Source organism: Nestor notabilis, unplaced genomic scaffold (genome assembly GCF_000696875.1).
Source record: "Nestor notabilis isolate BGI_N333 unplaced genomic scaffold, ASM69687v1 scaffold5305, whole genome shotgun sequence".
In the NCBI taxonomy this organism is placed as follows: domain Eukaryota; kingdom Metazoa; phylum Chordata; class Aves; order Psittaciformes; family Psittacidae; genus Nestor; species Nestor notabilis.
This window is the reverse complement of record NW_009930555.1, coordinates 37,666-61,787: the sequence shown is the minus strand read 5'-3', so window position 1 is coordinate 61,787 and position 24,122 is coordinate 37,666. Positions and strand designations below refer to the sequence as shown.

Below are 24,122 nucleotides of genomic sequence, written 5' to 3'. Positions count from 1 at the left end.
CCACTCTGTTCACCTTTATTTAATCTCAATGATGGATCTGAATGTCATGGAAATCAGCCTTTTTTAATAGCACCAACTATAGAAGGTGCTGTTTGTTACTTTGCAAGCCCCCCTTCCAGCAGTTGTGCTTTGTGCCTAAATCTTAACACACGAGATGCCGTGCTTTTTGCCCTGCTGTACGGCTCTGCCAATACAGCTTTCTACTGCCCTCCTCTCTAACCTGCATCTTTTCCTGAGATTTCACACAACACTGCCACTGCACCTTGACGCTGACCTGTGCAAAACATTATAAATAGGAATACAGCAGCTATCAGATGGGTTTACAGTTATCTGCAGGCACTCTTTCAATGTGTGCTACCTGGTTGAAGGAGTATTAAAGATTTGCAGGTGGAACTTGCCACCTTTAATCCATTGAAGGCTTTTTTACGTTTGTGTGCTTCATTCTCTATCACCCGCGTATATTTTTTTTCCAGTTTGTATTTTTAGTTAGTTGAAAATATCAAACGCAGAATTCAGCAGTACTTTCCCCCACTATCTGAATGCACATTGCTATGGTGATAGTTCCAGGAGGGAATGCTGTCAGGGGTCTTTTAAAAGATTTTTATGTTTATGGTGTAACTATTTTTATTATCTTGTGAGAGAAGGTGACAATTATCTCTTGCTCCTTGTTTAATGCTTTGTTATGAACTCGATTTTTTCTGAGGCTTGTTAGACATGCAGTCATCTTTCTATGGTGATGTGCAAGCATACTTCAGTGTTTTTGTCCAAATATCCAATGCAATTAAATAGACAGAGGAACGCAGACTCGCAGCTCCCCCTGCTGTCCCAGGCATATCCAAGATTGTTCTCACAATGCCCCCCTCCAACTAATTTAAAAAGTAAAATAAAAATCACATGCAGTCACGCAGCTCTTCCACCTCTGACCTGACTTGCACCATCCCCATTACTCCTGTGTTTGAAGGGAATTGATAATTAAAAACCAGTGGCAATGGTAGCACCCATTCTGTTTCCTATTTGGAATGTTATTGTCAGTTCTTCATACCAGCGTGTGTCACCTCCTGTTACTCTTGTCCTGAGTCTCTGGAGGAGAAACGGTCACCAGTGCCATAAGTGGCTTGTTGTCCAAGACCTCCCAGGCTCCAGTTCATCTGTGAGATGTCCTTGATCTGTTTAGTAGTTGGCCAACTTTTGGGAATGTGTTGAATACTATTTGCTGGGATTTTTATTTTTCATCTCTTTGCTGTTTTGGCAGACTGGCACATTAAATCGGTCTGAAATCAACTGTGCTTACAAATGGCCCATAAAATCTGTGTAGCTGGAAGCCACTTACCCACTTGTTAGTGCTCCTTTTAACACCCAAGTTACTTTCTTGTTCCAGATAATTTTACATTGAAGTTTGTATCATTTTTAGATGGGATATTTGTGGAGTGAACACTTGTTTGGCCAGTAAAAAAAATGCTTGCAGAACTGCCAGTAGCGCAAATGCTGAATTAGGTGCAGATAATGAATTTTTCTTTCTCTTATGGCGTTGTCTGGCTATATATAGGCACAGCATCCTTCCAACAGATGGCTGCTAGGGTCTGTCGTGACGTTAACAGGAGAGTGTAGTTGGAGTTAGGTGTACAGTTTTGCTTCTTTAATGCCACGTGCAGACTCTGAAGGTAGTAGATTCTCATGATCACATATGCTACACACAGCAGTATTACATCATTTCCATTATAGTCCAAAGTAACCCTGAGCAGGAAGCCTACTGATAGACGAGGTATACAGTGTAAGCAGGAGATAACCATAGGTCATCTCCACAGGCAGATGGAGCCAACCTGTAGGTGAGGTCTTCAAAAAGCACAGGAACTCTGGTGTAAGAACACTACTAAGTGTAGGATGGCAGTCAGTGAATAAAACTCAAGTGCTTTTGTATTCTCACAAAAATTGCATTTCTTGCCAGTCTTGTGGATAGGTAAGGTTCTGCAAAATCAGATATCAGAACTGAAAATGCTCAGAGATTCTTTCTCTTTGGGTTGAAATATTTAAAATTCATGCATCTCCTGAAGGAGTTTGTTCCTTGCCAACACTTGCAGACAGTGAGAGACATTTTTGCAAGTCATTTGCAGATGCCTCCTTTACAGGAAAATGTAGACACTGTTAGTTTACTGCCTGAATTGAATTTTGAAAACCTGAACTCTATTTTTGTAAATTGGAGTGGATAACTTTTTCAGACAGATCGTTTTGTTACTTTTTATTTTGATATGTAATCCTGGATGAAGAGAAATTGATGTTTAATCTAGATATTCATATGTCCCAGAAATCTGTGAGTTGGAAAAGTTAAGAAAAATCTTATAAAACAAAATGTTCTGGAAGGTAGTTTCAAATTATGAGATTTTAAACCCACCCGCTCAACTTTCACGCCATTTAAAAGCTTATATCAGAACTGATGGGGCAGGACTAAGAACAAAAGCTATTGGCATTACAAAGTTAAGCAAGAAATCCTCTGTACCCTGCTGTTCTGGCCATGGTCACAGCTGCACTAAGCTAAAACCCACTTCCCCACCCCGCGGTGACCTTGACTGCACTTCAGCACACAGAGAATTGAAGCAAAAGGCAAACTCCAGTAAGTATTAGATTCTGCCACTTGCAGATGTACAGGCTACATGCTCTCACGCACTCTCCAGCTCTCACTTTCTCAGACTTTGGTATTTGCCACTGAATTACTCTGACATAAAACTTCCCAGACCATACTGGTGTGCTGAGCTGAACTCTGTGGCTTTGCATGGGTGCCGAGGCTTTGCAGAACTACCCATTACCTTTATAACAGTGCTAATTTTTGAGAGACATGCAGAGAAAATTTTAGATTCAGCCCAGCTGATTTGTTCTTCACACTGCTCCTGCGGTGAAGAGGATTGATTTTTGTGTTTCTTTTGATATTTGGCTTCCTTTCCTCTGGTACTCAATGCTTCAGGCCTTAATCCCTTAACCTTGAATCTGAGCATCAAGGCTTCAGGAGGGATCAGGCCTTTTGATGGAGAGAGAATGTCTTTTGTTGTACCAAATGGTAGGGAGTGGTATACGGCAAGAAAGCTCTCCAGACAGTATATATTTTCTGTTGTATTGAAAGACTGTAAACAGAGGGTGGGTTTAGTGGGGCTTATAAATAATCTAGAGGAAGGTGGGGTATTAGATGCAATGGAAAAGAGTTAATGACTTTTTCTTTAGCATTTCACCAATAACTAGTCTATCATGACAGATGTGTACTGGGTTGCCAAATGCTATAGTCTGATTTGGGTAACGGTTCAAAGCTCAGCGTGTCATGGAAATGGCAGTGTGGTCCCTGATGGAGCAGTGGAAAAAAGCTTTTCAGCTTCTCAAAGGGCAGTATTTGTGGAAGCAGATGCTTGCTTGCCCTACCCAGCATAAAGAACAGTTCTGCGGGCAGTTGGGAGAGTTCATACTGCTGGATTTTTATAGGATCATTAATTATATGTTATAAGGCAGCTAAGCATGGCATTCCTAACTCGATGAATTCCATTATGAATGGCCTTTTCATATTCTTCATCTCATTATATTAAATGCATGTGACCTGAAGTTTAGCTAAAGTTATTGTTCGGGTTAACTTTCATTTAGTGGTTGCCCTAATTTTAGAAACAGTATGATCTTTAGATTTTATAGAGAGACAGGTTTTTTCATGCATGTTTTTGCAGCACTATTTTAGATAATTTCTTTTGGAACTAGGTAGAAACCTCTGTGAGGTGGCAGGGGAAGGATTTAGTCACTCCTTGATTTGCCTGGAGATTTCTGTACCCATGTCCCCGGGTGACAACATCCAGTTACACAGATTTGGCTATCATCTCCCTGCCAATAACTCTTAAAGCCTCTGCTCTGTTCCGTCTAGTCTTGCATATCTGAGTGCCTCCCTGACACATAATCCCGGTTGTTTTGCCTTCAGATTGTTCCTAATCTGGCCAAAACAGAACTCCTTACTTCTACTGAATCTCTTTTCACTTCTGATTTTGATAACTCCAGATCGTCCCTGTCACTCAGACTCATAACCTCGGGATCAGTCTCCTCCGTACGCATCTTGCCTGCTGACAGCTACTGCAGCTTCCTTCTCTTTTGCAGCAAAGACATGCCTTCAGTGTGCCAACAGTTAAAACACCACCCTTTGATCTAATCCTTCATCTTGCACCTTAACTAATGTATTCTTTGACTGCTTAATGTTCATTCCCCTCCTTCAAAACAATTTTTTCCAAATGGGTAGCTTGGCTATTTATCCAGATTTTGCCACTTACTTCTCCGAAACCCTCCTTCCAGGCTTTTGTCTACAGTATCAATCTGTAGAGCTCTGCAGAATGTCACAAAGTTCTTCTTATTTTGTTTCTTATTTTGTTTTCTGTAGCACCTTTACTCTTCCAGTTACATGGGACTCAACACTCTGTTGAGTTCTGCATGCACTTTCGGCCCTGTGCTCCTACCACATTCCCTGTTTCTTTCTGGCTTTTGCAACCACTGAGTCTCATGTCATGGTGGCTTCTGCCTCTGTTCTGTCTGTTCTGATTATGTCTTTCTAGTTTCCCTTCTTATATCTTTGAGCCTTTTCTTAAACTATTTTTCCCAGAGTTTTTGTAGAGTTTGGGTGCTTTTTTTCCTTCTTATGCTCAATCCTAATTTGATGAGCTTCAAACAAATGCGTCTCTCTTGACTGACCGCAAGGATGGTCTCTGCTTGGTAAGTCTACCTGAAGATAAATCCTACTCAAAAAATATCACCAGTGATCTAGGGAGAAAAGTATTATAACTCGACTGCAGTAACAAATCGTCATCTTTTCTGTGCTGAAAAGTTTATATATGGCTTCTAGCACACAAGCGTTTGAAGTAAGACAATATGCAAGTGTCTGACTATGTTAATAGTGCCAATGCAAGCACCTATGTCAATAGTGCCAGGCTTCATCTCTATGTGTAACTATCTGCCCTTCTGTTTGATTCATGCGTAGTTAATCCTATTTTCTTTTTAACTTTATGCTCCCTTAACCTCCATCTGCATCTTGTATGCTTTATGAGAAAACCATACCTCTGAGAGATGGGCTGAATTTACATTCTGGCTGTACTCAATAGGGCTGAGGTGGTTTGGTGACACCCATGTCACAGCGTCAAAGTGGCACTAGTGACAACAGCGTTGGACAGACATTTCCTAACAGGTTATTACAAACCGGTACAAAAGTAGATTTCCAAGACCTAATCAATAGCTGTAGATCTAAGATGGGAAGAATTGCTTGTATCTGGACTAACAAAAGTACATGGTGTATTTGTCACATACAGTGTCTGGGGCAGGGAACTGGCAGGACAGAGTCTGGACAAGAGCCCACACCTTCACTGCCTACAGCCTTATGCCAGTATTTCTTCCCTTTGTAGCTTCCCTTGATACTGGGTATCAGAGCGTGTTAGTATGTATCTCACTGATACGTGCCTCTTAGCAAGGCGGTTTTCTGTCTGGTTTCCATTCTATTGCGTCTCTTTATTTCCTGAATATAAGAGTACAAAAACGTGTTAAAACTGTTCCATAAACATCCTGGTTGAGTCAATACTCAGTGGTGCTGTCACATTCACATAAAATCCATGCAATGAAAGGAAATCTTTAGTGTTTTGTGAGGCCCAGGCCCTGGTTTTTAGAGTTGTATGCCATCGGTTAGGAGTCTAGATCTGTACTGCACTTGCCATAAATACCTGATTTTTCAGTCACTAGCCATCAAACATGCTCTGTGAAATATGTAATTTCAGTGAATTTAAGGCAGTTGAAGTGACCAGAAGTGGTATTTTAAATCTTTATCAAGAGCTATTTTGTCAAATCTGCATCTGTTGGGTATGGTAATCCACTAATTTGAGTAAAGTCTGCAGTCTAACTTCTTTATTTACTTCTTTTTGGGCTATAAGATCTTTTTTTAAAGCAGATCAATAAACAATCTCAGTGTTTTCATTTTACTAAGCAATATAATAAACATGAGTACTAGTATAGTAGTAAATCATTAATATACTCCTTAATCATAGAGTGACCATGTCCTGCAGATATGATTTAATCAGGGAAAAAAGGCTGATGAAGTATAAAGATGCATCAGGAGGGGTGTTTCCAACAGAAGAGGGATAGTGCATGACACCATTTTAAAAGACCCTAGTATATGAGCATTTAGGATGCCATGTATGTTTGTAGTTGCAGACCCGGCTATGTTCTAGCATGTCATTGTTTTTTGATCATTATAAAAACAAGAAACAAAAACCCATGTCAGGTTTGTATTTGGCTGGGGAGCCAGTGTGCTGCCAGGAGGCATGTTGGTATCATGTGCCTTGTGCCTGGACTTAGCTCGTGCCAACACACTGGGCCTTTGATGTCTTTTTGGAATAAGAAAAGTATTAGTCTGCGGATTCACTGGTCCCAGGATTTGTAAGACTTTGACAGAAACATACCTATATAACCCTAAAAGCCACCAGTAATCTGTGCTTAAAATAAGAGGACAGAATTTTCATGGGGAAAAAAAAAGGGTCCTGTAAGGTTGCTCCCATACTGGTTTCAGTAATCATTAGACAAATCAGATTCAAGGATAGCAGCCTCAGAAGAACAGAGCAGATAAACCCTCTTATTGTCTTTGTTATGGAATTTGATGCATTTATGAAAGGTGTTACCTGATATCAGAGGAGCTGTCAGTGACCCAGGAGGTCATCTCAGGATCCTTGTGTGTGTTTGCCCAGGTTCGTGGTTGTTAATTTTCTTTTCTATCAGCATGAGACATTTGTAACTTCATGTTCCTGTGTTTCCCCACTTAGAAACCAGGGATGATAATTTATCATGCCAGTATCCTGAGCATTGAAAGTTAGCATCTATCAAGTGCAACTTTGTCAGTGAACAGAAGCAGCTGTAGATGTTAGGTCTTTTATAACTCTTCTGTACGCATATAGGCACTACAGGATCCTTCAAAACTCTTAATTGACTGTGCATATGTAACTCTCCATAATACCTGCACACAAGAGTGCAATCTTAAATATCTGTTGCTCTGATTAGGCATCTCTTCAAAATGCCTTGTTAGTAAGGCATACTGGAAACCCTGAGAGTACCTACTTTCCAACTCTTACTGTGTCTCTCTTTTGCTATATTGTCATTTATCCTTAGCAAATGACTGCTCCATGATGTGATCCATGATCAGAAAAAGCAATTGCTGCTCATTTACTGAAAGCTTCTGTTATCAACACCTATCATCCTGTCTGGAAACATCTATGGAGGAGAGAGTGCTTCTGTAGTGACAGTCTCAGTGAAGGAAAACATAAGGACTCTTGCACCAAGCAGGTTACCTGCAGACTCAGACCGATCTCTGCAGCAGCAGTTCAGCCACAGCCTGTTTTGCAGTGCAGCCCAATACTGTGAAGTGTTTTGTCCTGGGTGAGCCCAGTTGAGAAGTGATGATGCATTGTTCTTCTATGTCTTTATCACAACCAAATTGCAATCTAATTTGGGGGATGTTTGTTCGGGAGATAGCTCGCATATGGCATTTCGATGGGCACCTTGTGAATGTGGCTGGCTCTCAGCCAAACAGTAGTGATGCTGGATACGGCACTGAGACAGGCATTCACTTTGCTGAAGAGCATGTGATTCTCCTTTTGAAGGAGAGGGTGATGCAGCTTGATCTATTGGAGAAGTTTGGATTTAGTTCAAAAACTTTGTTTGTCCTAAACAGGATTTTTGCATCATTCCTTATGGTACTTTCACTGGTGACAGCTAGGCAGGCTTTTCAGATATACAGACGCTGTTTTGAAGGATTGTTTTTATACCTATGACTTGACATTTACATGACTTTCTTTTGTGAAGGCTGACAGCACTGCTTGCTGGAACGACAGCTGCTCTGCTCTGCTCTATAAGAAAGGCCAAACACACAATCACAGCATTTTGTCCTACTGTAGCTTTGCCAGTCTGTTTTCTGTGGCCATTTCTATATGACTGTCTGAAAACCTTTATGTGGGAATTTTCTCTGGATTCAGAAAAGAAGAGAGAAAAATCATCAAAGCTCATTTTGCTGTTTATTAGGAAAACTAAGATATGTGAGAGAGATTGTGGTGGGGAGTTGAAATGTAGCTAACTTAAAGCAGAATGAGGACAGGGCTTCAAAGGCAAGAATGTAATTTTAGATGGAATTTAGCTTCGTACTTGCTACAGATGGACCTCTAACTGTGTATATTAAGTGAAAGCCTGACTTCATTGAAGATAAAGGCAGTATTCTGATTGATTCAATGAGGCCAAGGTTTCACCTCTGGCTGGTATGATCTAATAGGTCATTGCTAATTAAGAGCATACGTGGCCTCAATTCTTGCTGGTGGAACAAAATGTCCGAGCATCAGTCACTGAGGGAATGGGGAAGCAACTGGTCTCTGAAAGAGTGGTCTGGAGAAGTCATGCTATGGATTACTGTACCCTAGTGCAGCTTGATATGGAAAACTTTTTACCCATGTAACTCCTCCAAGGTGAGAGAAAAGTAAACCTAATACAGCAAGTCCAACAAAGTTTAACAGGGAGAAAAACCCAATACAGAAACCTGATACAGGCACAGACATTACTGGATTTGAGGTCGCTGAGCCTGAAAAGGACTGAGAGATGAAAGCTCTGCATCACTCCCCAGCAATATACTGTGTGCATAATAACATGTAGATTGCAGGTAATCACTGTTCTATTTTCTGTGATGAAAATTCCTTTTGTTACAGGCAGATTTGATAATACTTATATTTCAGTTCCAGAACTGTCACTGGCTGCGGAGGTGTCCCCACACCTGTCGCTGCCCTCCTGCCTTTTGCCTAGAAAATACATCAGAAGGGAGATGGACTCAGTCCTGAAGATTATGGACCTGGAGTGAGTCCAGAGGAGGACCACAAACATGACCTCAGAGCTGAAACACCTCGCCTGTCAGGAAAGGCCGAGAGAGTTGGGGTTGTTCAGGTCAGGCTGCTCGGGGCTTGGAACAACCTGGTCTAATGGAAGGTGTCCCTTCTCAGTGCTGGGTGGCTGGATTAGATGACCTTTAACGGTCCCTCCCAACCCAAACTATTCTGTGGTTCTGTGTTCTCAAAACTCTAAGTGATCATTCTGTCTAGCAAGGAAAGCATCTGTTTCTTATTATCATGCACTGGATCCCAGCAGTGCCATTAACATGCTGATGCATCTAACATAAGTCTCAAAATGCCAGGTTTCATAATTGGCCCATGAAATCTCACTCTAGGCTTGAATCTGGCCTTCAAGGTCTGTATTAGAATAGGATATTCTTTGCTGCTTTTTAAAAGAGGAGAAAAACGTTAAGCTTAGATTCTTTTCATTCAAGCACTGTATGTTTCAGTGTGGTAGGCTTTAGATTTTTAACAGTGTGTTTTAAGGTGATTAATCTGCTGAGGTGAGCAGACTGGTTTTGCTGCAGGGACTGGAAGGACGATGGCGTTCAGAGATGAGAAATTGCCCAGAAGTTCACACTGTGTTTCTCCTCCTCACCTGCAACACTCTTGCCTCCCTTCCAGCTCTACTCATCCGTCCTTTAGGTTTGCACACCCTACATAAAGCAGTAGTGAGTGGACCAATCTCCCTCCACTGTCCCATGTGCTGCTCTGCTGGCCTGTACATCTTGATGATTTTTTTCCCTCAGCTCTGCTGGTAAGAAAGAGCAGGCTGTGTCTCCTGTGAGGAGGACTCCAGGTTGCAGGTAGCGATGTGCTAACGAGGGCTGTGAGCTCTACCTCTGTTGCCAGGGTTTTCCTCCTGGTTAGGTCTCAGCAGACGCCTGTGGTGGGTGCACCAATTTCAGGTGTCTCAGTGAGTCGAGTGTTTGGGGTCGGTTCTCTTCCACTTCTGCTGACTTGCTTGCTGTCCAGGGGTCCTGCACCTTTACTGCATCAGTTTCTTGTCATTGTCTTGTGGGTTAGGATAATCACATTGCCCTACCTGACATATTCATGGAAAAAAGCCACTTGAAATATCTGAGGCACTTGGTAGTACTGGAAGTAGGGGCTTGCATGGAGTAACAGAGTACACTTGAATGGAGTGAAAAAGTTGTGGTTGTTCAGGAGATCACTAATGTTGCTTCTTAGATCCACTCATCCAAAGTCTACAGTCCTTTTCCCCTCACAAATATTTTTCTGCTTGCCATGCAGGCAACCAACGTCACAAACAGTCCCACTTTGAAACAGGTGGTTTTCAATAGTGTGCTTTGATAAATTGATTTAAAGTGATACAAATTTGGACCCCTGCTGAAAAGAAGGTCCCGTGATACACTGACACCTTCTTTGTCCCAGCACTTGTTGTACTGCTGCTTTATACCAAGCTGACTCTGGAAGCTGATCTGGCTGAACATTCTCCCAGCCAAAGTGTGGGGCGTGAGGAGAAGCAATTTTCAGTCTGTTTGTCAAACTGCATCTGAAATGGCAATTCAGGTTCCAGCTACAAAAACGTATTGCTTGGGTTGTCTACTTATCACCAGTTTTGCATCATTAAGTGTTATGCATTCTTGGCCTGATATAATTGCAGCAGATTGCACACATGAACTGTTAATTATTTTATTTTTAAAACAGAAATTGCAGAACAGGAAAATAACATTCCAACATGTTTGCTTTTGGAGCTAACCCACCATGGCAATCTGTTAGTTTGATAATGGTTAAACTCTGAAACCCTTGCCTCAACAGGGTGCAGTAGGGTACCATTAAGGCAGCCATCTGTTGAACATATATACTGAAGGCATGAATTGCCTCGTGGTTTGGGTTTTTGACTAGTTAAAATGTGTTCATGTTTCCTGGATGCCCCTGATCTGCACTGGAAAATGCATGGAAAGATCAGAGTTCAGTGAAAGGTGAGTATCCAAATTTGGGATCGATGTCTGAGATCCCATGGAGCAGGGAAGAGATGAAACCTCGTGGGTGTACACATGCTGATAGTAAACGCTACTCTCTGGCAAGAGTCTTAGCTGCTTGAGTTACTTAGCGATTCAATAGATCTGTAAAACTCCATTTGCAGACCAAGGCTACCATTATGTTGGATTGATTCATCAGGATGAACAGCTAAAACAAGTTAAATTCTATCAGAGTTTTCCTGCATTAATTTAAAAATGAATTTAGTTGGCTCTAAATGGACATTTGTTTTAGTATCTTGAAGAACTGACTTTCCTCTATTAAAGCAGAATAATGTATCTATATGGTGCCCTAACTTGAACAGTACATAAAGATTAGTAAATAAGACCCCATTAAAAATACTTATAATGTAAGTAACATGGGTCCCAGTAGCCTTTCTAATGTCCATTAATGCTTATTCTGAGGATCAGAGCTCATTTTACTGAGCCATTTAGTCAAACCGTGTGATTATTTAGAAAGTTAATTCATGCATACTAAAATCTAGCTTAAGTAATGCAGAGGGTAGGAGGTAAAACTCTATGGAGACGATAGTCCTTTTTGTTATTTAATGATCAGCCATAATTAACTTGCAAATTTGAAATAATTAGAACAAATTAAAGGTATTTAACTTTGCCTCCCTAAAGAAAAATTCAAATTGCACCAAATGCAGCTTTAAATTATTCAAGTCTCAGAGGTCTGTGCTGGGTTTTTTTACAATGCCTTTTCTATGATGAGAATACCAATCTGCTTTTTGTCAGAAAGCATCCTATCAAGTAATTGTTCTTTGTGTCTAATAAATGACAGCTATTCTTCTTTGTAAAAGTATTTCAGTCTCTGAAGACTACATCAGCATTTCCATGGCATTTTAATTCAATAAAACAAAAGGTTAATGTTTTTCTACTTTTTAAGGAATGCAAATACTAGCAGTATTCAATGGGTCCTGAATGACATTTAAAATTTGCCATTCACGCTCAGTGGGGATATCGCGATATGAGGCACAGACGAAATGGAAAAAAACATTCAAGGTGTGTTTTGCTTTGTGGTGATGTACTTAGATATTCATAAGGAAGCAGCAGTGCTGAGACTGGCCATGCTACTCTACAACTCCTGCCTTAGTATGTAGGTTAGGTACGTTAATAAGGTCTTTATTTAGACAGTCTTATTCTGTTGTGTGGTTTCGGGGAATAGCACGAAGATTAATCGGATATCGTGGTGCCTTGCAAGAAGTCCTGCAAACCACGCTGCATTTGAGTGATGCAATGGACTGCTGCATTTGAAAATAGAGAAGGAAATGTTTTGTTGCGTAAGCTGTCTAGCTATACATAACTGATCCCTTTGGACCGTACGTTAGTTTTAAATTTTCAAGGTGGCAGTAGTCACATCACTCTTCTTACTAATTATTCCACAGGTGAATGAGTAACTGTGTTCTGAAACAGACACACAAAACCCCCCTTATGTTTTCTTTGTTTAATTTTGGTACATCATTAATTACTGAATTTTTGTATCTCTCCATTATCCCTTTCCTTCCTTGGTCTGCACATTTCTCAGATTAGGTGTTTGTTCAAGCTCTTATTAATTGTTCAGTGAGCTATAAGTACAAATACACTTGTTTTTGTTATTTCTTCATAAATTACCTTCAGTAACTTCTTCTTGCTGTCTGTTCCTCTTTGAATTGGCTCTGCCATAGCGTCATTTAAACCAGAACTCAGTATTCAAGAGGTAACTGCACCGTGTAAAAGGTATCGCAGTGAACCAGTGGAGTAATCACTTCCTCATCTACAAGCCAAAGGTCACTGTCTTCACAAAGATCTGTAGGTTGTAATTAAATGTACTTTAAAAACTCAGAAAGCGTATAAATAATGACAACCTTAGTGTGCTTTAAATACTGTTAATCATCTGAGTACGGGCAAATGGAATGTCAAGTCCCGTATTATCAGAGAAATCTGGTCAAGTATTGCACCTTTAAGCCTCTTTAAACATTTACTAGGGTCTAACCCCACTTCTTGCTGGGTTGCAGGAATTAGTAGGTTAATAATTTTATATAATTCAAATAAGATACTAATTTAGTCCACCATAAATTTTAATAACACTTTGCAACATTATTAGTGGCCACACTGTTTGAAGCCCTGAAGTAAACGGAGGTTATTCAGAGAAGTTTTATCCAACGCTTCAGCCAGTTATTACAGGTCATAAACCATTAAATACTGTTCTGCATTAATAATACAGGAGTAATACTAATTGTCCAACAGGCGCAGTGGGCCCTATTAAACAATGGCTTATAGAGCACATTGATTTGAAACTTAATTTAGCTATCATTTTCTGATGGGAACATCAGATACCTGCTTTTCCCTTCACATGTGCAGTAACTTCAGTAGTGTAAGCTTTCAGATGAAAGATTCTTGTGAATCAACCTCCACAAAGCTGTGTCGCAAATAATACAAATTCAGTGGCAGTCTTTGGGTTGCCTATGTAAAATCGTTTTTTAAACAGGAAAATTATTTGTTTAATCTTCTGTTAACTTAGGAAAGCTGTATGTCACTTCTATGCTTCCAAGTAGAGCAGTAGTATCTTGGGATGAATTGTATTTTTTCATGCGGATAATCCAAAGACTTCTTTTTGTGTGTATTTTTAATTGCTTTTTATAACTTGGGTGGGGCTAACAACATATATATGTTGAGAGTCCTCATTTAAAGCAGTAGTTGTTTTCAGTAGAATTTGAAAGCAGGTTGTCTTCACTGAGGGAAAGATGGGTCTCCATAGGCTATTGTCTTCCACAGATGCTTGCTCCACATCACCAAATCTGCCTCCTGGCTCTGTCTGTGCTGTGTTCATGATTTTGTGATGAAGATCATCTTGAGCCATACTGGTTTTGATTAGCTTTCTTTTCTTAAACTGCTGCACTTGCTGCACCAGATACTCTCGCACCAGTTTGTTTATACATTGTCTGTCCTACTTAAAAGTACCTTTGTTCATTCATATAACCTCCTTTTGTCTCATATCTCATGCCTTTTCTTCTTGAATTTTGAGGTATTGCCATCCCTGGTGGTATTTAAAAGGGGTGTAGGTGTGGTGCTCAGTGACATGGTTTAGTGGTGGGGCTTAGCAGTGTTGTCTTCCTGGTTGGGCCCTATGATTTTAAAGGTCCATTCTAACCTAAACAATTCTATGATTTTATGATCTGCTTCCCTTTTGCAAACTCCAGTTTTCTCTTTGTTTCCTCTTAGCAAGTGCGCATTTTTTTAGTTATTCTTTCTTCCAACCTTGTTCCACTGTGCTGGACAAAGTACTTTCTGTATCTTCATCCCACTTGTACAGTCCTAACCGCTCAGGAAATCCAGGACCTAATCCTTCTGGAGAGTGAAACTGTGGGAGAGGGCTGGGTACAGCATTGAAAGGGCTGAGTGCATCATGTAACGATATGATCTTTCTTTCCTTCAGCGTACCAGTGTTGAAACATGAAGATTATTTTCCACAGACACCTCCAGTGAGCAAAACCTCCAGAACACCAGGAAGTGGTGGGAGCAGTTCAGGAAAGAAAATGGTTGGATTTGGTGCAAACGTGCAAGATGGGAGAAGCCTTCTTGTGCAGACCAAGAGAGAAGGCACCAAGTCAAGGAAAGGTAAGGGAAAGCACACTACTGGGGGACCATGAGTGTGCTGATGGCATTTATAAATTGTATATATAGAATTCAAGAGCTTATCAGTAAAATGCACAATCAGAAGGAAAGGATTGCAAGTGGCTTAAAACAACCCAAGAGAAGGGAGCTACATTTAAAATAATAAAAAGCATAGAAAGCCTTGTAAATAACAAGTGATCTTCTTGGCTGGTGTTCCTGATGGAAGGGAAAAAAATAGCCCTTTAATCTCAGAAAGCGACTTCAACAATTCTTTTTCCTTTCCCAGCAAGCAGAGAGAATAAGTGCAGTGGGGCTTGCTCTTGAAATGTAATCTTCTTTATATTCTTTTCCTCCCCAAGTAATGGGTCCACCATCACAACCTGCTATTTTGCCTCACAGGGTTGTCTGTACAGCTAGAATCTATCCTGCCCTTCCTTAGTACCTCCATTTAAGGAGCAGAGAAGCAGTCTTTCTTAGAAAGAGAAAGGGTTGGGAACAAAAGCAGCTTGGATGTTTCACTGCTGAGCCTTGAACATAATCCTTGGTTCAATTATGAGCTAGCTTTTTTTTTTATTTTAACTTGTCAGCCAGTTTGCCGTATATGTCAGCATAAAAATAAAGAAAATGGCAAAATGAGAAGAAATGTGGTGCAGTTCTCAAAGGAACAAATAACTTGTGTTATTGGTTAAGACCATACTAACATTAAAAAGCAGTCCCTGTGAAGAAACTTTCAAAAGGGTATCATCAGCCTGGACCCAAACAGTGGCTGAGGTTAATCTCTTCCAAGGCACAGCTACAAAAGTTGGAAGCCTGTAAAGGGCTTGTGTCCAAAAAAATCAATTTCTAATTTGAAACAAAATCATTTTTGACTAACAGGGGTTCAGGACCCATTACTTTTGCTGTATAGTCTGCTGACATTTCACACTTTCTGTTGTGCACAATGAATCCTAATAGTCATTTTATAACATTGCTACACCAATCAATTTAAGCAAGAGAAAGCCGTTACAATTCTGCAAAGTTTCAGGGGCAATTTTCACTGATGGTTTTCTTTTATGGTTTTTTTTTAGCTATCATTATTTTCTTTCCCTCTTCCTTCTCCCCCCTCCTTCTCAATACTGTAGTGATGAAATTGAGATTTTTCAGTCGGATGATGGGTTTTGTTCCTTGGATAGGGATAGTCTCCAAAAAAGTAATTTATTTTCCATAGATTCGGGGGAAAAAAATCCAAGCTGGCCTCTTCTTCATTCATTCATTTCATTTTGTAGTACTTAGGAGAAGTTACAAGCTGCACCAGACTATTGCACGTAGCAATTGATCTGCACATATGCTGATTTAGTGATTGTAGTGGTCAGCATATTGTCTGAAGATGGTGCGTGTCTTTCGCAAACACTTACTGGGACTGCTGGCTTTGAAGATGTAGAGCTGTGTAGCAAAATTTAACTTACAAACATTGGCACTTGCTGTGATACCAGATAAATTTCAGAGAAATGCTTTCAAGCTGTGGAACAACCTCAGGTCTATTACTGATTTGAATGGCTTGTTTATCACAAGGCAAATTACCTAGCACTAATCACTGAAGTTGAAGTCTTCTGTATTTAGTATCTTTTTAATTGGCTTCCTTCTGTTATATGTTTGGACTTCTTTAACAAGCATACACACATACTTCTGAAGTAGTTTTTCCATCTTTGGGGATCACCAGGGCAAAATGTCAAATTTCTCAATCCTAGTTAGCTCTGGACGTAGCTGCCTCTGTCCTTGCTTCTGCTTCTGCTGTATCTTCCCATCTGTTCCTGACCTGGGATTTCTGCTTCAGAATTTATTATTTTATTAGGAAGCAATTATATAGCATCTAGCAAAAACAAAATGAGGGATGCTAACACTGTTTTCTGTAGTGACATTTATAACAACACAGTGTTTGCCTTACTGTGTCAGAGTGCTGAGCCAGCAAGCCTGGGGGTCTGTCTTGGATCCCTCTACTGCAGTGCATTTACCCGAGCTCTCGCTAAGCTGTGTGATGTGGGAAAGAGGAATGAAGTCAACGATGTCATCTTGAGGCATAAAACTTCATATTATTTAGCCACATACCTTAAGGTGGCCTTTTGGTCAGAAAACAGCTATGCTGGATACTCTACACAGAGACATGTCCACTGAAAACTTCTTGAGAGTCAAATGTTAACCTTTTGCTACAGAGGTTTATTTTTCTCATGCCTTGATCTTTCTTTTCTTTTTAAACTGTGCATTCTTCAGGATGGGGACTATCTCCAAGCACACCTTAGTGCAGTGCCAGTGGTGATGTGGGTCTTCAGGCTCTTTGTACCACGGGGAACAGTGGGTGTGTCCTGAGTATGATGCAACTCGTAATAGTGTCCCTGCACAGCAACATAGGCACTTGTACCAGGTTTTGGTGTTCAACTGCCCTTTACTTCTTAGATTTTTTGAGAAGATAAAAGGAAAACATTCCCATGCTGGAATGGTGGAGGGCTTTACTGTCCACAGGACTGCTCACTTACTGTGAGTGCAGTGAGTTTGGAAAGCTCATGTTCCAAACCCACTTCTTTCTCCCTGTAGATGTTCAGTAATCGGGAGAAGAGCATTGTTAACCTGTTCCCATTATCCCATGGAGTGAAGGGGCACTTCTTCCCTCTTTTCATTGTAGAAGCTTACTGGATCATCTTAAGCAACCAACTTTTGTTCTCTCACTGTTGCTTTTTGTCTCTTATTTCTATTTGCTCCTTAAATATTATTCCTGTGCTTTAGGAGGGGTTTGTGTCTTTTGGACAAACTTACTTAGTTTTACCAGCAAAACTTTAAGAAGATGAAAAAATCCTGAAGTCTTAGATCTTTTCAGCAGTAAATTGTTTTTATTGGTGTCACCATCAGCTGTGTCAATTTGTACTAAAACCTAACAACTTCTCTAGTTAAAAAACACTGGAGTACAGAAATAAGTGTTTCTCTTGCTTTCTGCCCTGGAAGATTTTACTTTTGGGCTGGGAAACTAAACTAAATTCTATCCACTGCGTTCTGCAGTTTTCAGCACTTCCTTACATTTTTGTTTAAGGTCTTCCTCTTCACAAGAACTCCTGAAACACCTTTGCGTTGAAACAGAGAAAGAACTAATTTTCCCTTTTCTTTTAGCGGGATGTGGCATCTGCATGATGTTGTATAGCATGCATAGCTTTGCTTTCCTTTCCATATGTAGAAGAAAAAGCCAGGGAAGGAAAATTATTTTAGGTTATAGAATCTGTACTTTTCCAGGGGCTGTTTTTTTAGTAGGTTTTCTAATATAGCTTCTTAGGGATTCAGGATCTGGGACTTCTTCCCTAGGGGGAAGAATTTTCTCTGCAATCGAACAGAGCAATTAGTTGATATTAGTGAAGCACTTTGAAGATGTGAAGCACTATATAAATGTTAAGTATTATGAATATTAGTATTATTCAATTCATAAAGATTTCTTTCATGATTATGAACCTAGATTTCCCTTTGCTTACTTGCATCTCATTACTGCTGGAACCATCCTCAACTGTATTTCTTCATTCTTAGTGTTTACACTTCCAAAATGTGGACTGCTGTATTTCTCCGTGTTTTTCATGTTTTAGTTGTCTGTTCCTCTAGTAGAAATAGACAGCTATTTGAATTTGCTTGAATGAGTCTTTAATCTACCTTAAATCATTCCTATACCAAGTTAACCAAATTGAAAATAGTATTTTTAACATTACCATTTAGAAGACATCTATAATTGCTTTGGGATAGCTTGCCTTGCAAACTTGTATCTAGTTTGTTTTTTCCTAATCTTTGCTACTCCAGGTTCTCTCCATTGCTGTCAGATTATCACACCATATATAAAACTTTTTATTTTTTTTCCAAGGGTGAATGTGTCTATTCTTTTTCCATGTTTCTTGCTTCTGTAGATCATCTGCAAGGTCTCCAGTCTCATACTGTCTTCCAACACCTGCAAATCTAATTAATTTGCTGTCATTTGTATCACCTCAGTTCTCTATGACTTTTCATAAATAATTACCAGTCACTTCATAAATTCATTAACTAATTCCCTTTAGCCCTGAAATATATATCCTTCAGACTAAAGAATTTGTGTCTTTTTTTCCCTGATAATGTCTTTTCATCAGCTTTATATAGGCAGGTATTATACATCAACACAGTCTTCATTATCGCCTACTTGCCAATATTCCTTTTCGTTATTTTTTTTTTCTCATAGTATATTTTAAAATTACTAGTAGCTTGGCCACTTTGGAATCATTATTGATTTAATCTTCTTCATACATTCATAGACCTGCTTGCTCTTTGGTGTTTCTTTTCCCTCAATTGACTTGCATGCCTTTTTCAAGATGTATTTTTAAACATTTTTTTGTTTAGGTATGCACTTATTCAGTATTTTTTGCTACCCCTCTTTTATGTCTGTGCAGCATTAACAGCCTCAGTATATTCCTACTTAGTTCTTTTTCTTGTATTCCCTTTCCAGTCGTGGTAATATTTGCAGACTTGGGTTTCTGAACAGTCCCCTTGAGGCTGTATTGGCCACTTCCGAGTTCATATATTTTGTTTTTCGGAGAAATACATCTACTTCGCTATGAATGTAGTATTGTTGACAGTGTGCCAGCCTTTTCTCTTAGTAAGAATTGAATATATTCTCCTATGCTCACCAGGTTTTTATTACTTCGGTGTTATTTTCTTAAAATGCAGCTGCCTCATTCCACTTTCATGTGAAATGATTTCTAAATATCTCTTATTTGATCTTAAAGCCAAGAGTCTAAGCAAGAGGCTTCCAGTCCTTAGATGCATACCCACTCTTCTCATCCTGGATTGGCACACTATCAAGTTACCAGGGACACACAATCAACATGTATCCCCATGATATTTCTAAGAGTTCCTTCGCTGATAATTAACTCTTTGTAAGGCGAGATTTTTCCACTGCATGGTACTGAAGCACAATGCATTGACAGGAGGGCAGTGAGAATCTTTTTTTTTTTGTTGTTAGTCTCCCTGGAATGCACCTTAAACCATGTGGGTTTATTATATTGAATGCATTTGTATACATGTTAATGCAGTATTTAATCTTAATCCCTTGGATATCTGTAAATTTTGCACTGATGCTGGAATTAGAGCCTTGTTGCTTCATGTTTCAGCATGGATGGTAGATAATGTTTCTGTTCACAGAGCTGAGAAATATTTAGGCATGACAGAATTACTTAAAGAGCTAAATACTGATCTGACTTTAATTTTTGCTGAGACTTGGAGATTTCCCTGTAGTTACTGTTTAGTTAAGTGAAGTTGGTTGGACAGAACTAATAAGGCTAGGTTATGAAAGCCCACACCCACAGGCTTTTGCATATTAGATCACATTAGTCCTTATTTGCCTATCTCACTTACCTCTGACTACCTGTGTGCAAGTTGTCTTAACTATATGCTATCTACAAAATCCAGTTCTCAGCTGGGTAGATGAAAGGTGGAAGATGGGTGGAGAATTGGCTGGACACCAGCCTCAAAGGGTGGTCATCAGTCCAGCTATCAGACAGTTGCTAATGGTAAACTGCTTAGCATTAACAACCTGGGCAGTGGGACAGGATGCACCTTCAGCAAGTTTGCAGACAACACCAAGTGTGGAAGTGGTCACTATGCTAGAGGGTAGGGCACAGTGTTCAAGGGACCATAAAGGTTAGGAAAATGATTTGACAGAAACCTGTTTAGGTTAAACAAAGGGAAACACCAGTTTCTTCAACAAGGTTGAACCCATCTCATGTAACAGGGCAACTTAGAAAGTAGTTTTGCCAGAAGAGAACCGAGTGTCCTCCTGAACATTAAGTTGAACACGGGTCAGCAGTGTCCCTGGAATAATCAAACCTCATACCAGGCCATAATAGCAATATTGTGGTCATCAGTTTGAGGAAGTGACACTTCCCCTCTGATCAGCTCTGGTGAGATTGTATCTCTAAAGTGCTATATGCCCAGTTTGGGGCTTCACAGTGCAAGAACTTCATGAGCTGTAGGATGTCCAGCAGAGGCAACCAGGGCAGTCAGGGGGTTGGAGCATATGACCTGCTGGGGGAGGCTGAGGAAGCTGGGTGCAGAGGTGATGCAGCACAAATGTTCTGTGTTCTTCAGCTACCTGAGGAGAGGGGGTAGAGAAGAGGGAACAAGACTGCTGTAGGGAGTCATCAGCAAAAGAACAATGGTGAAACATTACAACTTCATAAATTCTGATCAGCTATACAGCAAACATTTTTCACTATAAGGATGGTCAAACACTGGAACAAGAGAAGTTGCCCAGAGAGGTTGGTTTGCTGTTGGTAGAGACATTCAAAACCTCACTGTACAAGTGCCTTAAACCTGATCTAGTTGGCCCTGATTCGAATGGAGGATTCAGCTATGTGACCTCCAGATTTCACCTTTCAACGAAGATTACTTTGTAATTCAGGAGTTATTGGGATAGAGGAAAGAAGGAATGGACTAACAGTTTTATTCTGTTGGAAGCAAAATACTGTTAAAGGGATATTTACACTTAGTAAGTTAGCATCTTTTGTAGCATGTCATGAGAACTGCATTTGTGAAACAAGCTGAATCCTGCAAACCACTATAAGAAATGGTAACAGTACAAGTCTGTCAAACTTTGGGCAGCAAAATGGAGGCTGTAGTGTGTGACTTACTTTATGAATTTGATTCTGTGTGATTCTGAAATGCATGCTGTGGACATTACTGTCAGCTGATGAGTTCTCTGATTGCCATTTCACTGTATATATGGCACTTCAAAAATGTTGCAACTTTTAGTCCCAGTGTTCTGTAATAATGCACAATCACAAAACATCTGTCTAAAACTTACTAGCCTCTGATGTGTGGCTTGTCTTCACTTCATTCCACAGGGACAACTTCAGGACCTAGGAAGGATGCAGCTACATCTCCCGTGCTGATAGGCAGCAGCACATCCCCAATCCAGCATGACATTTCACGGTAAGCCACTAGGTAATCTCTGGTTTAAAATTCCGCAAGCACAACCATCAAATTCTCCTAGATACAGGGAAGTGGCTGAATTTCTGTGATATTTCGTGTTAGCACGAGCTGGATTATACAAACTAAAAACTAAAATATCCTTTTGACATTTATAGTAAGCCTTAAATTATTGTTAGAATAAGAAAAGCAGGAGTATGCCAAGTTCTAACATTTTAATTTTACTTAGATTTTGAACAGAAAGTATGTTATGTTCCAAGTCCTGACACATTAAATACATTTGTAAATAATTTGAATGGATGGTGTTAACCCCTGATAGGTTTTAAATCCACTTGAAGTTCTTAATCCTCCTGTACTTACTGCCCTCCCCCTATTTTGTCAAATGGCATTTCTTTTAAAATATTTTGTACAAGAGTTTTTCTATGTTTAATGGCAAGCAACAAAATCACATTAAGTCAGCAATTCCTGATTATGCTATATATCTGCACTAAATGCACTGGAAAAGCAGCATTATCACTTCTGCTCCAATGAAGAAACAGAAAGCAGCATTGTTGTTACACTTACAAGACGAAAAACAACTTGCCTTTTTTAGGAAGGATTACAATTCTAGCAGTAAGTGCCTAGAAAAACAGCATACAATCCTTGTTCATCATATCCCACATTTTCTCATAATAATATCTTTAGTTAAGCAACAGAGTAAATGCAAACAAAAGTATGAATTTGCTATATTTTACACTGCTGGTTAGATGACTTTGTGCAGTGGGATGACAAGAATATATGACCGTTCTTAGGAAGAGCTAAATATTTCTTGGAGAATGAGAGGGCTTTAGTCAGATTTAATCTTCTCTTGGCCCAGTGGGCTAGGAAAATGTATGCTTGATATCATCCCTGTGTTCTTGGCAGCAGCTGGCAGTTTATTTCTATCTTCTGAGAGAACTTGCAATATATAATAGGTGATAAACTACTATCAATATTGACAAATTTGTACTTACTTGCTATGGAAACACTTCTTTTTTTCTTCTGAAGGGAGAGATGGTAATTCTGGGAGGATTTAAGAACTGGGATAGATTGTGCTCTGTTTCCCACATGTAACTGTGTGTTTAAACACACAGCAACTACAGGGTTGCCTAAGCATTTCTCTTAAAAGCAAGGGTTACCTTTGCAAGGTGGTAATATCAGATAAAGAGTCTGTAAAGATATTGCTTGATACCGTCTAATAGTGATAAGTTGAAATTCCATTCAAGCGCTGAGGAGTAGATATAATTATTCACATCATACACAACTGCTCAGAAAAAGGAATTTTATTCAAGAGGATTGATGGTCCATTCTTTTCCACAGAGGGGAGTAAAACATTTGTTGAAATATGCTGTTAGAAATCATATCAGATAAAGTGATCAGTAAAAGGAGTCTGATTAGCTGTCATCCTTAAAGGTTTATTGTACCAGTTGATGACAAATTGTGAAAAATCCTGTATTTCTGGGTGCTGTCTTGCATGCTTCCTTGCTTTCTTTCTCTTTGTTGGTGCTGTAAGTATAATTGACCAGTTTAAGCAGCCATGTTGTGCTTTCCCTTACTCATGGCCTTCTCTAATTGAAAATGGTAAATGGACAAGTATTTCTGTGGAGACCTAAAGCTGATCCTATCCTTCATCAAAAAACCTGCTTGGGCAGCAGGTCAGTCTCAATTTATCACGGAATGGTAATAAGCTTAGACTGCAGGTTTAACTAACTAAATTAATCAATATTGAGAATTATTGCTGCTTTTGTGCCACTAAAGTTAGGTTTGTCAGCATGTTAGTTATAATCTGTGATTCTGGGGTGGGGGGAGTTAGCAGCTTAACCACAACAGTTGACCCGAGCTTGAAACTTACAGCGCAAAGCCCTAGCCCAAGAGCGAATTTATTTATTCAGCAGTACGTGTAAACCTAATTACTTTTGACTATTTAAATTTATAGGACTAGATTCAACTCGTGTTTGTGCCAGCTTTAACTAGCACGAACCCTGGCACCCGGCAGTAGCAGCAATGGAAAGCCTGCCAGGGAGAAGGTGTTGGAAAGCGACAGAAGCTCCCTGCCAGCACAAGGCATCAGGGTGCTTAGCACAGCTTCTGGGGAGGGCTGGCTGGATAAGCAGGCATGGCAGGTAGAAGATGCGTTGGCGTGATAGCCTGTCTTGGCAGGGCTCAACTGGAGGCTTCAGTGTGTTACAGCTACCTCCTGCTTGAGGAAGAATCACTGCAGTCCTACTTTTTTTCTGTCTTGGAATGAATGATGTCTGGGACAAGAAATACGTGTCCCTAGAAGGTAAAGGTATGTGCTTTGAGAGCCTTAGTGCTGGACCTGTAGAAAGACCAGACTTGCAGAATGAATGTGCACAAGGTAGTTTCAGTGATGTCTCTGAAAGAAAAATAGCATTTCTTTATCTGGCATCCTTAGCTGAGCTAATAGTAGACTTGTTTGCCCATCATGCTTCTACACATAACAGAGTAGATCTGTTACGCTGAGTGTCAGGAAATAAAACACTGCTTTTCATAACACAGCCAAGCATTGCATGTTTGGTTATCCAATGTTCTTAAGCCAGTGTCTACACCTGCATGAGACCCTTGAAATTATGTTCACAGCAGGTCTGAAAAGCATTTCCATTCATGTGCTTATTTATCT

General features: G+C 39.9%; 1 protein-coding gene across 1 annotated transcript in view; it reads left to right on the top strand.

The window, feature by feature from the left end:
• Positions 1–21,470, top strand: part of KIAA1328 (KIAA1328 ortholog) — a 140,175-nt gene extending 118,705 nt beyond the window's left edge. The window contains exons 9-10 of the mRNA XM_010015451.1: positions 14,328–14,509; positions 21,379–21,470. Coding sequence (XP_010013753.1) covers positions 14,328–14,509; positions 21,379–21,470 — 274 coding nt within the window. The remainder of the gene's footprint in view (positions 1–14,327; positions 14,510–21,378) is intronic.
• The last annotated feature ends 2,652 nt before the right edge of the window (positions 21,471–24,122 follow it).